Below are 17,351 nucleotides of genomic sequence, written 5' to 3'. Positions count from 1 at the left end.
TTTAAAAGGAAATATGGTAATGTGCATTAAAAGATCAGTCTAGAATCGTGTTGGCGAGGATGTGGCATGGGTACCAGGGTGGCATGGAAGGAGTTTAAAAAGTTCACCAATGCTGGTCTGGAATCATTTCTAAAATGGCAATCAATATTTATTCATTACCATGTGAAATGCCACTATTTACAGACTAGTTTTTGACAGTGCTCATAGTTCTGAATCTGACTGAATGAAGCATGTAACTTAATATTCTGTTATTTAGTTTGGGTGTTTTGAGGAGAGGGTTCTGGATTTCATCAGTTGCGGAGAAACTTCCAGTGTGGAAACTTTCTCTACCAACTGTAGATCACTGTGTTTTATAACTGATAATCTTATAGCTGTCTGGAGCCTTGACAAGTTATGTGACTCATCTGTGGTTACAGTGTTTGAAGGTCTCAGGTGAAGGGATTGTACCTAGGTCTTCTTGACTCCAAGCCCTCTGCCAGTAGACTACACTGCCTCTAAAATAATTTTAATAACAAAAACATATTTTTGCTCTCTAGTTTATGCTCACTTAATGCTGCTGACTACCAATTCAGAAGTAACAACTTGTATGTGTGGAGGGGAAGGTTGGGAGGAAAAACTAGAACATAGTGGATAGAATCCAACAGGTTCTCTTGTTCAATGTTTACTGAAATTTGGGTAAGTTTATTTTCCTTCCTTCAAAATTCACATTATCGTAATAAATTCAAAACACACGAAATCCTATGTAATGTTTCTGTATCAGGAGGGGAAGACTGCTGTACAAAGACCACTCTCCATAAGACAGATGATTCAACTCACTATAATTTACCCAAATCCTCAAAGTATTAAAAAAATTTTTTTTCTTTCCTCAGTAACAGTATTTACCCCGGAGAAGAGCCATGAATTTAAATACTAATCATGGAAGTTTTCTTCATATGAAATAATTTAGGGGGCAGCTGGGTGTCTCAGTGGATTGAGAGCCAGGCTTACCCTTACTGCTCTTCTGTCTTAGAACCATATATAATATTGATTCTAAGATGGAAGGTAGGGGTTATAAAAAAATATATAAAAATAAAAAAAAAAACACTTTACCTAGAGATTTAAGAACACTACTTGCAGAAATAATAAGATACTGAATACTTCAATGCAGTCAGGATTTCATTCATGTGTGTATTTTCCTCTGCTGTTATAGATCTTCTCCATCTTCCTAACTGATGAGACGCTTATCTATATCTTCACACATCAGAAACCTTCCTCTTGATTTTTTTTTAACCCTTTAACTTCTGTGTATTAGTTCCTTGGTGGAAGAATGGTAAGGGTAGGCAATGGGGGTCAAGTGACTTGCCCAGGGTCACACAGCTGGGAAGTGTCTGAGGTCAGATTTGAACCTAGGACCTCCCATCTCTAGGCCTGGCTCTCAATCCACTGAGCTACCCAGCTGCCCCCTCCTCTTGATTTTTATATGGCTTGTGGTACCAGTAGAGGGCTAGAAGACTTCAGTTGTCCAATTGCTATTTTTCACTCTTGCTACATAATTAGCCCAAGTATTTCTGGAATAATTATTCCTTTTGTCACTTTTGCATACAAGCCAAAAGAGTCCTGAAACTACTTTATCCAATAAATACTTGAGCTCTTTTTCAAGAGGAGAGGGTTAGCAATGATGGGCAATATCAATTTAGAAAAGAAAGTCATTTCTAAAATCCTACAGAAGAGCAAAGTGGAAGATTATAGGCATTATTGCTTCATAATCCTATGTAAGGTAGAGGAGAAAAATCTATGGTGCTCTTGGAATGAGACCCAACTAAGACAAGCCAAACCAAGTGTAGCACAAATAAAACTTCCTGGGAACAAAAGATAAAGGATAGAGTGTGTCAAACTAAGAAACAAACATTATATCAATTAAACAGAGGAAAGTTAAAAAATTAATTCTGATTAAAATCTTGGACATTACTGATATCAGACTCCTGCTTGCCCATGTTCACTCTTCTCTCAAACTGAAGGTGGCAGTGTATAAGATAAATGTGAGAAAGTTATATATGAAAGCCATGAGTCACTTGTTTTCACCACTATTTTAGGCTTAAATATTGGATGATAGTAAGATTATTCATGTTAGAAGTTCATATTTTAAAACAATGGAGATTTCTCAGGCTTAAACAGAATTCTTAGACTTAAACAAATTTCTAAGATTTAAAATAAAGGAGACAGGAAAGTTGTGGCCAATTTGGTGACATGCAAGTTGATCTAGCTTAAGGAAGTGTTTAAGAGGCATTACTAAGATGGGAGCAATATATTCAATCCATAACACAGTGAACTATTTGGGAAGAAATTCGCTTCATTTGACTCAGGACCCTGACAGAATCTCACAGACTATTCCAGTGAGCCCTGAGCTGCTTATCTTGTTAGGATTTAGGGGAATGCTCCTCAGCTCTCGTGACAGTATCTGAGTGCTCCTCTCTTTAAGTATTCCTAGAACAAGTTATTATGCAACATAAGTTCAATTACATGGCCTCTGAGATAAGGAATAAGATTAAGTCAAATAAAAACACAATTATAAATACCCCATTCTTTTTGTTTTCTCTGCTTGTGCTTCTGAGCTCTCAGTTCCTCAAAGGATAATTCGGAATCTCCAAAAATAAGCTTGTCCTTGCAGTACATACAGACTTGCTTGATATCACTTCTGGATGCCAAAGAAGATTGCTGGACTGAATAACCTGATTTGGAAATGACGATTCGTTGTTCTCTAGAATGGAGAAATATGGCACATCCATTTACTACTGCAGATTTCATCTTATTCTTCTCTAAAGCAAATCAAATATTTATGTATGGGCAGTACTTACAATTTTGATTCTATACTGTTAGTAGATGACTGCATTGCAGAAGGAAGTGGACCCTAAAAAAATTGTAATGTATTCTTGTATTAAAATATATTTTTATCCAATCAACTCTGCCTAATAGTTTGAGATTGATAAAAAATTGAGTAATTTTTCTTTGCCAAGTATGTATGCATATGTTACCACTATGAGTTGAGGTTTTTACTCAGTGGATTTGCCTTATAAAAAGAGACATGTGATACCAGCAGTTAGGAAGCCAAACATAAAATAAAATTAATCTAATAAATCACCTGATGTGGGAGAAGGGTATCTAAATTCTCTTAAGATATTCATCAATGGGTCTTGGGCTCAAATATGGCCTCAGACATTTCCCAGCTGGATGACCCAGGGAAAGTCACTTAATCCCCATTACCTAGCCCTTGCCATTCTTCTGCCTTAAAACTACCACACAGTATTGATTCTAAGACAAAAGGTAAAGACTTTTTCTGTGACAAATTTTTCACCCACCTCTAAGGGGTCCTTTGTAATAAAAAAATTATTTTTTGACACGTAATCTCAGAATACCAGTGAACTTTTAATTAACTACATTTTAAAACTTCACCTTAAGACAAAAATTCTCAAATGCCTACTTGATTTTCATATCCCAAATTTTATTAAGTGATTGATGGGCAACAACTTTGGGCAATACTATTCCTAGTCATCCCATGAATTTCTGACTACCTGACTTTTAGGAAGGCAAGCTGGGTCACCATTTCCTGGAAGTGTTCTTATTGTGGTCATTTGATTTACAATTTGAGAATTGCGAAGGGGTTCTGGGGCTTCAACTGGAGAAAAAGAAATAAATGGAATGATTAGTCAAACAAAAACTCATAAGCAAAGCTATTCAACAAAATATTATAGCTATATGTGAAATAAATTTAATGAGGAAGATCATAAATCATTTATATATAGTCATAGACCACATAACTGCTTTTGTTATTAGTGAACATTTCCTAGAGATTATCTTCTAATTAGTTTAATTATTCTTCTGATCAGTTCTCATCATTGCAGGAAATGAAAGGAGTTTTAAAACATTCTAGTAAGTTCAACTAACAAGGCAGGCCATTTTGAAACTGTTGTTGCAATGTAGTCTTTTCTAGGATTTGAATTTATTAATTAGTAAGTAGCATTCAACATATAATTTAGCATTTAATTTGAACTGAACAAGCTTGTTGATTCAATTGCATCTAATTCTTTTTTATGTTCTGTATTGCCTCACATAGTTCTCTGTTTAATAAATATTTAATGTATTCAAAACAATATGTTCTTAGTAATGACTATTGGATTAGATTCCTTCTAGCATTTTGCTCTGCACAATAAGTATTTGAGTTAAATTTCAGAAACAAGATGGAATTATGAGAAATTATGATCTCACAAATTTATGCTTTTTATGACCTTTCATTTTGAAAATTATTCAATCTAACAATTATTGGATATATAGTAACTACTAGATGCCCAACACTATAAAATATATAATAAATTTAGGCGATCTTTGAATTAAAGAACAACCAACCCAATTGGACAAATGGTTATTGTGAAACAAAAAACAAAACCAACTTTTGAGTTTTTTGAGAATATATTGATTTAGAAGCAGAGGAACAAAGAAACTCTGAAAAGCAGGGGAACTAAGCCCAGAAGCTGGCCTGCCTATCCCCATCTATCACACTCCACATAGCTAAAAACATCTTCCCACGTACATCCTGAATTTTTTCTCTACTTAAGTTTTTTCTTTACACTAATGGAAATTCCAAACACTAGAGATTTAGTTCTGCTAATAAGTATCTTAAAGAAATATAAAAATCCCTAAGATTAAGGTGCTAGCTGCCAATCATTCACACTTAAGTGTGTATAGTGTGAATGAGCAGCCTTATTAGGGGAATGGTATTGTGTTTGGGGGACAGAGAATTAGGTTATTTTGTAAAATGAAAAACTTTCAGGGGGATGAACAAGTAGCGGGTACTGAATTGGGGGAAAGGGGAGGGAGTAACATGAAAACAATAGATATTTAGGGGAAAATATATCAGGAAGTAGAAGGATGTTAAAGAAATTTCATCAACTTTAAAATTTTGCTTAGCACTATCCTTATATCCAGTAATGGAAATCACTTAGGTATTTGGCCCACCTGACTCCCAAGATCCAGATCTCAGGAAAATACCTCAGACATACTTTCAATAGATTTTTACAAACTACCATAGATCAAATTTAATACACAACTGAGTAATTTTGCAACCAAAGCTGTTCATAGTTTCAGAGGCTGACTATGCCAAACATATTCCTTGTTCTTAAAGAATTCTATCTACAGGGAAAGAACCTATATTCTCCTTGGAGGATCCTAAATCATCTAGTAGAGCATTCTAGGTATTTAATAAATGCTTGAGGTGTTGAAAAAAAATAATTCAGAAGAAGACAAATTAAAGCCTATTTTTGCCTAAATTAGTAGCAACTTCAACTTTGGAAATGTAATTTTACCTTGAGCTGGTAAATGTGTTCCAGTAAGTCGGTTCTGGAATAAACTAAATAAAAAAGAGGGCAAGAGTTAAGAAAAAAATACAACCAAAAGCAAATGTTACTTTTGAACATACATTGAAAGGAAAAGGAAAATGAAATGAAACAAGATAACCTATTAGACACTAATAATTTCACATGAATCAATATGGAATGAAAGCATTGCTTTGGAATAAACAAACTTAATAAATGTTCATTATATCATATAGATTAATGGCTCCATTGATGGGTCTTATTGCCAAGAGTACTCTTTACCCTAACAAAGATGGTAACCCCTCTATAATTTATACTATGCAAGTCTTGTCCATGACTTCATATAAAATTATCTATAAATGATCTATCTTAAGTGCTACAGGTCTTCCTCTCATTGTTTTAATATGTCTTAGTTGGTTGTTCAGCCTCTGAGCAGTTCCTATATCTTTTATACCTCCTCATACTTGTTATACAACAAATCATTTTTTTCTGATCACATATGCCCTTAACAGCTTCTTCTTTTTCTTCTTCTTTTTTTTTTTTTTTTTTTTTGGTCACTTATATGACCATAGATTTAGAATGGAAAGAGAGCTCACTTTTTGCAAACAAGTTATTATTGGCAATCTGCTACAGGTTACTTATGTCCCTCACTAATCTTTCATCCCTCTACAATATTGAATTATTTGATACAGTCACTTATAGCCATGTAGAATTACCCCAAGAACACTGGCTACAAGTGACTGTATCAAGTAATTCAGTATTGCAGATGGATGAAAGATTAGTGAGGGAGTGGGGATAGCGGGGTGGCTCAATGGATACAGAGCCAGGCCTGGAGACAGGAGGCCCTGGATTTAAATCTGGCCTCAGACACATCCTAGCCGTGTGATTTTGGTCAAGTCACTTAATGCCAATTGCCCAGCCCTTAATGCTCTTCTGCCTTGTAACTGATGTGATTCTAAGATAGAAGATAAGGGTTAAAATAAATAAATATCTGCAGTAATATGCAATGTAGGGGATCACTGAAATGTTCTATACTTCAAATTTGTGAATACTTCTCTCCTCCTACTCAATTCAGATCCACTTTAATGTCATCTTTAGTGCTTATTTAAGGTAGGCACTAATCAAGCTATCTATTTAACTTTAGGTCAAAATCTTGGCAAATACCTTGGCTTTTCCAATGAGAAAGGTTAAATAGATTTTTTTTGAAAAGACTAGGTCTCACATAAGAAGCCCTTATGTTCAAGGTAATCAACATTTCATCCATAGATGAGTATCTTATATACCAGTGATGGCAAACCTAAGGCATGGGTGCCAAAGATGGCATGCAGAGCACTCTCTGGGGGCACATAGCTTCCCTCCCCTCCCCACCCCAGTTCATTAGTAGAAAGACAGAGGGCCTTGGGTGGAGCTGCTCCCCTCTCCCTCTCCACCATGCCTCCCTGCCATTCTGCCTAGTAGCCCAATGGGAGTGCTTCCTCCCTCCCTTGGTGGGTAAGTGGGAGTGGGGGCAGGGCCCAGCACTCCAACTCTAAAAGGTTCACCATCACTGTTATATACTAAACACACACACACACACACACACACACACACACACACACACACAATACACTTATTTATTATATAATTGCTTAAAGGGAACGCCTATTCAGATTTTGCTTAGAGCATGCCCGTGACCTTTAACAAGTGGATTACCTTATTAGGGGTTTCACTTAATGTTGCATCAAAAAAGGAATTTTATATAACTGTGGCACATGTTAGTGAGATACTGTTGAGGAACATTTAAGAATGTGTCTTGTTATATCAAGTTAAATATTTTTTTGTAATCAATGATAAGCAGAGCAAAATGTTGTAACTTCTAAAACTAAGTCAGTTGTGGGACCATTAAAGTGTCTGCTGCAGAATTGTCTGCAAATGTTCCTTTCTCATGCTTTGGTCAAGTATACCCTTGATACATGCATAAACTATTTTCAAAATTCTTAGGTATATGAAAAAGTACTTAAAAGGGCTGTTGTAACCTCGGTCACTTCCCCAACCCACTTCATTTTTCTGGGGAATAATTTGTTAAAAGTGACTGAGTGCCTTTAAAATTCTGCCCTTGAGAATTACTCAAACAGTTCACTTTGTACTTTTTAGCCATAGCTAACAGAGAAGGTAAATCCAACTTATAAGCAATAGCTAAGTTTGAGATGTTTAGGCAATATTTATTTGCCAGGAATGAGTACTTTGTTGAATAATGTGGAGAATAGTGCTGCAAAAGAGAGTACATAACCAAAGCATATTCATAAATATAATAAGTTACCTGTACTGTTGATGCAATATTTCTGTAGGTTCTGCCTGGTTTTGAATTCCTTCAAGAAAAACAGCATTAGCACGTTGTAGATCTCCTTGGACTTCAAGGTACTGAGCCCAAGCTAAATACAGAGTTGATGACTTGATACCAATCCCTTGACTGTGTATATATTCATAAAATTGACAAGGTTCGCTGTTAAATTCAGCCTAGAGAAAGCAAAAGAAAACATAACCTACCTTCAGATGTTTCATAGTAACGCTGAAACTACTATGCCAAATTAAACCCAAGGTCCCATTCCACTTAATATTATTGCCAGGAATCTTAAGTGTTATGTCACAGAAGGGCACAGTTAACTTCTAATGTCAACTATACCAATTAAATATAATTCTGATTTCCTCAGTTGCCACTTCTGATCATTTAATCCATAAATCTGAATTGTCTTTAGTTTATATTTCTTCTTGTCTTTAAGATGATTCTCATGAGTTAATTACCTATTATGTGAAGTAATATTTTAATTGTCCTAAAATTTCCTCTGTCAAATTTCAAAACTCTCTTGCCCAAATTGGAACACTAATGCATTGCTGGTGGAGTTGTGAATTGGTCCAACCATTCTGGAAGGCAATATGGAACTATGCCCAAAGGGTTTTAAAAGAATGCCTGCCCTTTGATCCAAACATACCACTTTTGGGTTTGTACTCCAAAGTGATAATATGGGAAAATGCATATACAAAAATATTTATAGTCACACTCTTTGTAGTGGCGAAAAATTGGAAAACAAGGGGGTGTCCATTAACTGGGGAATGGCTGAACGAATTGTAGTATCTGATGGTGGTGGAATATTATTGTGCTGAAAGGAATGATGAACTAGAGGATTTCTATGTGAACTGGAACGACCTCCAGGAATTGATGCAGAGTGAAAGGAACAGAAACAGAAGAACATTGTACACAGAGACTGATAGACTGTGGCACAATTGAATGCAATGGACTTTTCTACTAGCAGCAATGCAATAATCCAAGACAATCCAGAGGAATTTGTGAGAAAGAACGCTATCCTCATCCAGAGAAAGAACTGTGGGAGCAGAAACACAGAAGAAAAACATGTGATCAACCATGTGGTTCCATGGGGATATTACTGGGGTTATGATGTTAAAAGATCACTCTACTGCAAATATGAATAACATGGAAGTAGGCTTTGAACAATGATACATGTAAAATCCAGTGGAATTCTTGTTATCTATGGGAGGGGGCAGGAAAGAAGGGTGGGAAAAATCATAAATCATGTAACCATGGAAAAATATCCTAAATTTTAAAAAAAGAAAAAGAAAAAAAGTCTCTTGCCCAGTCCCAATGTTTTGGGACTGGTTAAGAACAAAAACAAGAACACAAATGTACAATCCCCTCAATGAATTGCAAAATAATGCCAAAATTTTGATCATGTCTCTGATTAGTCTTTGCCACTCTAAATTAAAAAGTTCAAATTGTTTCCTTTTGACTTTTTAGACAGGCCTTTTATCCACTGATTTAATTTTAGTTGTCCTGATATATCACAATCAAAAAATTTACTAAGTCCTTTGCATCTTCCTCTGATCTTAGGTACTCAGTGCTCTGATCTAAACCATTTGTAGAGATTTTGGTTTTTCCTCACCTTCTAATTAACCCCTAATTTTTCCTAACCTTAGACATAGATATTTAGCTAACCCTGATATTCTATAATTTTATTTTTTATTAAGAAAATTTTCCCATGGTTACATGATTCATGTTCTTTCACTCCCCTCCTCTTACCTCCTTCCCATAGCCAACATGCAATTCCACTGAGTTTTTACACGTGTCATTGATCAAGACCTATTTCCATATTATTAATATTTGCACTAGGGTGATCGTTTAGAGCAGGGGTTGGCAACGTATGGCTCTTTCTGCAGGAGCCATAAAGTCATTTTTTTTTTCAGGCGCTGTTACAGGAGTGCGCACTGTGAGCACTGTACGGCTCTCACGAAATTACATTTTAAAATATGTGGCGTTTATGACTCTCACAGCCAAAAAGGTTGCCGACCCCTGGTTTAGAGTCTACATTCCCAATCATATCCCCATGAAACCATGTGAGCAAGCAATTATTTTTCCTTTTGTGTTTCTGCTTCCACAGTTCTTCCTCTGAATGTGGATTGTGTTCTTTCTCATAAGTCCCTCAGAAATGTCTTGGATCATTACATTGCTGTTAGTAGAGAAGTCCATTACATTCGATAGTAGGGTGCAACTGGGTAGCTCAGTGGATTGAGAGCCAGGCCTAGAGATGGGAGGTCCTAGGTTCAAATCTGGCTTCAGACACTTCCCAGCTGTGTGACCCTGGGCAAGTCACATTGCCTACCCTTACCACTCTTCTGCCTTGGAGCCAATACACAGTATTGACTCCAAGATGGAAGATAAGGGTTTAAAAACAAAAACAAAAAAACATTCGATTGTGCCATAGTGTGTCCATCTCTGTGTATAAGGTTCTCCTGGCTCTGCTCTTTTCACTCTGCATCAATTCCTGGAGGTTGTTCCAGTTCACATGGAATTCCTCCACTTCATTATTTCTTTTAGCACAATAGTATTCCATCACCAACAGAAAACACAATTTGTTTAGCCATTCCCCAATTGAAGGGCCCTGATATTCTTTAAAAAAAAAAAAAAAAGCCCCTACCTTGCACTTTAGAATCAATACTGTATATATTGGTTCTAAGGCAGAAGATAGGTAAGGGTTAGGCAATGGGAGACAAGTGACTTGTCCAGGGTCACAAAGCAAGGATGTGTCTGAGGCCAGATTTGAACTCAGGACCTCCCATCTCTAGGCCTGGCTCTCACTCCACTGAGCCACCTAGCTTCCCCCTAACCCTGATATTCTTTTTTAATTTTTTAAAATGTTTTTAAAATTTAGAATGTTTTCCATGGTTACATGATTCATGATTTTTCTCACACATCTTCCTCACTCTCCCCCTTGGAGCTGATAAGCAATTCCACTATAACCCTGATATTCTTAATAATATCTACATTCAGATAAATTTTCTCCACTAACAGTGCAGTTTCTCTTCCCATCTACTTTTCCATCTCTCCTATAAGTCTTTCTTTGATTTAATGATTTTATTTTGTAAGTATAATATTTTCACATGCTATGCACAATTGACAGAAAAGATGGAAAACCAAGATAAAAAGTTCTCTTATTAAGATAAGCAGTTCTAGTGTTTTAGGCATTTTGATTAAATATAATGATGTTTCAGTGATACTCTAAAAACATACTCACAAATTTTACACAGCTATTAATGAACCTTGGATCATTGTGGTACTTCTTCTTATCCAAAAATGTCTTGATTAATCGTTCTAAGAGTGTTGATAAATGTCCTGTATTTTGAGCAAAATTTTCTTCTGTCCACTGTACATATCTGGAACAAGAGTATTTTAAAAAATATTTATGTCTGTTTGTTTTTTTTTAAAAGGTAAAAGTAAACCAAATACTGACCTTTCCCACTGATCAAGTGGATCATCTCCCCTGTAGCTTTGTAAATGAGCTTCAAACATTCTAAAAAAAAAAAAAAAAAGGAAAAACTATGAAAACCAGGTGTTAGTATGAGTTAGTTAAAGCAAAAAAGTGTGTCCTGGTTTTCTGCAATAATATGGGGAAATAATAAGGAAAAATAAAGGCATAAAACCAGGGCAGGATGAGAAAAGGTATAGTTGTGTTTGGCTCAAACAGATTATAGGTAAAAAAAGAATGTGAGAAGGGATCCTGGAATCAAACTGTAAATGGCCTTGAATGCCAATAAAAAGTGTTTCTCTTTCCTGTGTTAGGAGGGAGATTGACTGAAATGTAGAAAAGAATCCCAGAGCTGAGAGCTGGAATGAATCTGAGGCCTCACTGTCCAAACTGTAACTTAAAAACAATCCTCTACATTGTATTTAATAAATGGTCTTTGCTTATAGATCTCGTGTGTGTGTGTGTGTGTGTGTGTGTGTGTGTACCCCCTGCTTCCCAAAGCAGCTCATTTAACTTCTGGCTAGATCTCGTGTGTGTGTGTGTGTGTGTGTGTGTGTGTACCCCCTGCTTCCCAAAGCAGCTCATTTAACTTCTGGCTAACTTTGTCAGCACTTTCTCCCTAATATTAGGCCAAAATTTATCTTTGCAACTTTTCTTCACTGCTTAGTTCTATAGTCTGAGGTCAATCTTTCTTGCATGTGACAGCTTTTTGAATACTTGAAGTCAGGTAGCCTACTTCCCTAGAAGTCTTTTCTTCAAGCTAAACATCTTCAATTCCTTCAGCAGACCCTCCTATGGCAAGAACTCCAGGGAGCCTTCAACATCTGGGACATCTGATCTCAATATCCTTTCTAAAATGGCCAGCCCAGAATGAAAAGTAGCGATCCAGACGTGATCAGAACATGACAAAGAAGAGTGGTCCTGGGCACAAGAGCATTTGTATGGTGCTTTGGTTTGCAGGATCCCTTGGATGTGGGGTTTGCATTTGGTCCTCACCAGGGGCCTGGGCAGCAGCAGCCACTCTAGCCCCCCAGGGTAAGGCTCAGGGTCACAGTAAGAGCCTCTGCTTTTGTGCCTCTGATATACCATCTTCGTGTGTAAGAACTTTAAAGGAGTTTCCTATGGATGTTGTTAATATATACAATGCGCTTTATATATTTTTTACATCAAAAGAAAAACTAGCTAGGATATATTAGGAATTGGTGGGAGAGAGGGGGAAACTGAAGTAGAGAAGAGACATTATTTTGTTTTTTTCCTGGAATATAAACTTGAATTAAGGCATGGATCATCAAACTCTCAACATATTAATGTCAAGAGTTTTCTGGACTCTGAATCCAGTTCAGTATATGCTTCCAGCTTCCGAGTTTAAGAACCTTTGCTTTCTTTTTTTGGTTGCTGTGGCTTGATGGTCTCGCAGCCTACAAAGACCCCAAGCCTTCTTTTCAGATCAATTGTTGTTTAGCCTTTAGCAACTTTGAAGAATATATATATATATACACACACACACACACACACACACATATATACATACATACACACATATATACAAACATACACACATACAGACATACATATATATACATACATACACACACACACACACACATAATATACAAATTTTAAACCTCTCTCTTCTGTCTTAGAATCTATCAAGAATTGGTTTCAAGCTAGAAGAGTGGTAAAGGTTAGATAATGGAGATTAAGTGACTTGCCCAGGATCATCCAGCTAGGAAGTGTCTGAGGCCACATTTGAACCCAAGACTTCCTGTCTCTAGGCCTGGCATTCTGTCCACGGAGTCATCTAACTGCCCTAAAGTGTATATTTTTTTGAACTGAAACTCATTCCCTACTTTCCTATGCTTCCTTTGTATTCTAGGCAAACTGTATTACTCAATGTTTCTTGAATATGTTGTCGTGTTCAGTTATTTTAATCGTGTTTGACTCTTTGTGACCCTATTTAGGGTTTTCTTGGCAAAGGGAGTAGAATAGTTTGCCATTTCCTTCTCTAGCTCCTTTTACAGATGAGGAAACTGAAGCAAATAGGTTAAGTGACTAGTCTAGAGTCATACAGCTAGTAAATGTCTGAGGCTGGATTTGAAGTCACAAAGATGAATTTTCCTGACTTCCAGGTCTGGCACTTAATCCACCCTGCTACCTAGCTTTCCTCCTTCAATATATACCCTGCTTGTATTTCTTGTGGTAAGAAAGTCCTGGAAACAAAATGAGGTCCCCTGCTTAGGAAATGGCTGAAAAAATTATGTATATGAATGTAATAGAAAATTATAGTGTAGTAAGAAATAACAAATAGCAGGAATCAGATGATAGTCATAACAATAGCTAGCATTTATGTAGCACTTTAAGGTCTGCTAAGTCATTTGTATTTATAATCTCATTTGATCCTCACAACCCCACAGTGTAGATGTTCCCCATTTCAAAGATGAGGAAATTGAGGCACAGAAGTTAATGACCTGCTCAGGATGGCATAGCAAATAGTGTGACTAAGTTCTTTACCCTATATATTAACCACCTAGTTGCCTCTAATAAACATATTAATGAGGTAAACATGGCAATACCTGTATAAATTGAGGCAGAGTAAGTAGAACCAGGAGAACAAAATAGATAATGACTATAATAATGTAAGCGAAAAGAATACTGACAGAAACCAGAACATGAAATAATTGATCCAACTCTTAGTTCTGGATAAAAGATTTATGACCAACCATTCTCTCCAGAGAGATATGGATCCTTATAGACTGAACGGTCATATTACTGTTCTGAATGGTTTTATTTAGCTGTTTACAAAAGGACAGTTCAGTGACACATAGTGCATGAGAGATAGGGGCAAAACAGGGCCTTCATACAGGCAAATAACTCATGTTAAAAAACAAAAGGAATCAACAAAATAATGACCAGGTGGCTTCCCTTCTTCCACTTGGGAACATCCTATCCCAATATCTCTTGTCTAAATCTTCAATTCTGAGAGTCCAGATTTCTATAAACCCTTCGTAAAACCATTTCAGATATCCCTTCTTAACTGATGCAACTACTCTAAATCCTATGTATTATCTCTCATGGCAGCCTACTTTACTCTACAGGTATTTGTATTCATGTAATATTATAAAAGGAGAATGGACCTCACATATCAGATTGTTAATGGTAGATTTGGACCTAGAATCCAGCCAACTCAGGGCATTGCACAGGGTCCATCCTATTCCCATTTTCACCACTAGAGTACAAATTCTTGAGGTTAGGGCCTATGCCTCTTCATCTCGGTATTCCCATCTCAGAGTTTAGCACACAATACTGTCTACAAAGAAGTACTTAATAAACATTTCTTTAGTTTTGGAGCTGGAGGGAATCTTGGAGAACCCAGGACCACCTGTCTCCAGGTTTGACTTTCCAGCTACTGAATCACCTAGCTGTCCCAGGTTTTGTCTTCCTATTCTATCTTGCCTGAACTTTTATGGCATTGCTCTCCATTCTACCAGCACACAGACTACTCAATCTCAACAATTTCCTTAATTGGTTCATCATGCATACCATATCCCTCTGACTGTGAATCTACCTAAAGGCTCAGTCTCTCTACACACTCTCACTTGGTGACTTCATCAGTTCTCATGACTTTTCTCATCTCTGGGCAAATGATTCCCAAGTCTAAATATGCATCTTACGTCTCTCTCCTAAGCTCCAGCTTATCATCTCCAAGTACATATTGGATGTAGGCATCTAAAAATTGACATTTCCAAAACAATATTCATTAATGCATCCTCCAAACCCATTCTTTGGCCAAACCTCCCTATTTCTGTTAGTCACCCAGGTTTTCAACTTCCATTATCACTCTCACTTACCCCACATATCAATGGCTAAACATGGTTGCTTCAACCTCCACAATATTTTTTATTTCTCTTCTATCTTTTCAATACTATAGACACTACCCTATATCAAGATCTCATACCTATTACTTGGACTATATCACTAGCCTCTAAAGAAATTTTTTTAAGTCTTATCTTAATCTAGTTCATTCTCCAAATAGCTGTCAGTCACTTCTCTACTCAAACTTGTGGCTCCCTATTGCTAACTCTTTGGTTAGCTTTTAGAAGCTTCCACAACAGACTTCTAACCTACCTTTCTTGCCTCCTTACATATTACTATCTTTCCTGCACTCTGCAGTGTAGTAAAACTGGCCTTCTGGAAGTTTCTCACATACCATACTTCATTTCCAGTCTATGTTCTTACACTGGCAGTGTCTCCCATGACTAGAATGCACTTCCTTCTTGCCTCTGCCTCTTAGAATCTTTTCTGCAGGACTCAGCTCAAGCATCACCTTCCATACCAATGGTTCTCATTTTTCTTGTACATATTCAATTTATTCTTTGTCATGAGTCAGGAGACTGGCACATGTGTATGCAGGTGTCAATTCCATAATAATTCATGGCATACCTAGTGAAATTCAAACACAGTAGTATGTAGTGGCCATCCTTTGAGATCAACATTTCTCCATGAAACCTTTCTTATACCCCAGCTGCTGGTGCCCCACTCAAAATTATCTTGTATCAGTTAGGGAGAGACTTCAATCAATTTAAGTATTAGGCACTTGCTCTGTGGCAGCTACTGTGCTAGTTGATATGGACCTGCCCTCAAAGAACTTACATTCTATCAGAACTGTACATATATGAGTATATTCAGAATAAAAAGGTGGTTTAGAAAGGGCACTAGCATTGGGGGGTGGGGGGAATGTGGTAAAATGGAATTAGTGGCTAGATTCAAATTGTGGCTCTGCTATGTACTACCTCTGCAACTCCTGGCCAAGTCTTTCTGGTACTCAGTCAGAGCCCACTCCTCAATAAACTTCATTATATCCTATTACTTTAAAGATCAAATATAAAACCCTTTGTATGATATTCAAAACCCTTCATAATTCATCCCACTACCTTTCCAGGTTACTTACAAACCCCACATATATACTCTGTAATCTAGTGATACTGGCTTCCTTGCCATTCTATTCTTTGCACACTCCATCTCTAGGTTCTAGGCATTTTTACTGGCTGTTCCATATCCCTAGAAAGCGTCTTCATCTCTTGGTTTCTTTGGCTTCATTTAGCTAATATGTGCAATGCCCAATGTCGGCAAATTCTGGTCCCTGCAGTTTAGGAACTTTCATATAAAAAAAAAAACAGGTATGGGGCAGCTAGGTGGCTCAGAGGATTGAGAGCCAGGTCTGGAGATGGGAGGGTACAGATTCAAATCTAGCCTCAGATACTTACTTCCTAGCTGTGAGATTCCAGGCAAATCACTTAACCCCTATTGCGATGATGGTAAACCTCTAACAAGGGTGTCAGCACACGAGTAGCTGGCTATTTTCAATGACACGCAGACAGATGAGTCTGCATACAGAGAAGTATGGGGCCGCATGCTGAGGATGAAAAATTTGCCGTAGTGTAGACACACTGTGCACTATAGATGACAATTCTACCTATATTAATTTACCTATTTTGGTTTATTAAATACAGTTATATATTACAATCATACATTTTTGTTATATAAACTATAAAAATTGCGAAATTATGGTGTTTGTTTTTTTTTTCTCGAAGTGATACACCACCCGAGTTATGCTCGTTTTTTTTGGCGAATTTGGAGCTTCCGGCTTTGACAGCAACAAAAGGTCGATCCATAACCCCAAGGCGGTGCCCTGGGCTCGACAGGCTACTTGAGAACTTCGCCCCTAGTGTACTCAGGAGAGCTGGGTTCGAATCCAGAATATGTCATTTGCTACCTGTACAAAACTGGGCAAGATGCTTCACCTCTCTAGGCCTCCGTTTCCTCATTTGTAAAACGGAAGCTTCCAATTCTTAATCTTAGGAAGTAAATCTACCCGTTTTCTCATGATTCACTTTAGTATCCCCTCCTCCACTCCCAACCCCCTCCAACCGGACTCACAGCAAAGCACGTTCTCGGTCGTCCATGGTCTCCCTACACGAACAAACACACAAAATGTATAGAAGTGAAGCCACCAGCCACCGGATTCAAATCTCCCGCGCAGGCGCAGCCAGCTAACCGAGCGTTCCTAGCGCGATGCTCTCATTGGCTGCTGCCTGAAATTCCACCTAACCAATCAAAAGCGCAGTTTCTGGGAGCGGTTCCTTCCTCCCTCCTCAGCCTAGGCCAGTTCCGCCCCCGTCCCCACCCATCGGGCCTCTAGCATCTGCGCTTG

General features: G+C 37.4%; 1 protein-coding gene across 1 annotated transcript in view; it reads right to left on the bottom strand.

Annotated features, from left to right (window-relative positions):
* Positions 1-17,103, bottom strand: part of BUB1 (BUB1 mitotic checkpoint serine/threonine kinase) — a 57,880-nt gene extending 40,777 nt beyond the window's left edge. The window contains exons 1-8 of the mRNA XM_044663449.1: positions 17,078-17,103; positions 11,126-11,185; positions 10,910-11,048; positions 7,645-7,841; positions 5,337-5,380; positions 3,549-3,652; positions 2,835-2,887; positions 2,556-2,737 (exon numbers count right to left, since the gene is read on the bottom strand). Of these exons, the coding sequence (XP_044519384.1) occupies positions 2,556-2,737; positions 2,835-2,887; positions 3,549-3,652; positions 5,337-5,380; positions 7,645-7,841; positions 10,910-11,048; positions 11,126-11,185; positions 17,078-17,103 (805 nt within the window). The remainder of the gene's footprint in view (positions 1-2,555; positions 2,738-2,834; positions 2,888-3,548; positions 3,653-5,336; positions 5,381-7,644; positions 7,842-10,909; positions 11,049-11,125; positions 11,186-17,077) is intronic.
* Between the last annotated feature and the right edge of the window lie 248 nt (positions 17,104-17,351).

The sequence above is a fragment of the Gracilinanus agilis genome, chromosome 2, assembly GCF_016433145.1.
Source record: "Gracilinanus agilis isolate LMUSP501 chromosome 2, AgileGrace, whole genome shotgun sequence".
NCBI classification, from domain to species: Eukaryota; Metazoa; Chordata; class Mammalia; order Didelphimorphia; family Didelphidae; genus Gracilinanus; species Gracilinanus agilis.
This window is presented reverse-complemented; position numbering and strand designations above follow the sequence as displayed.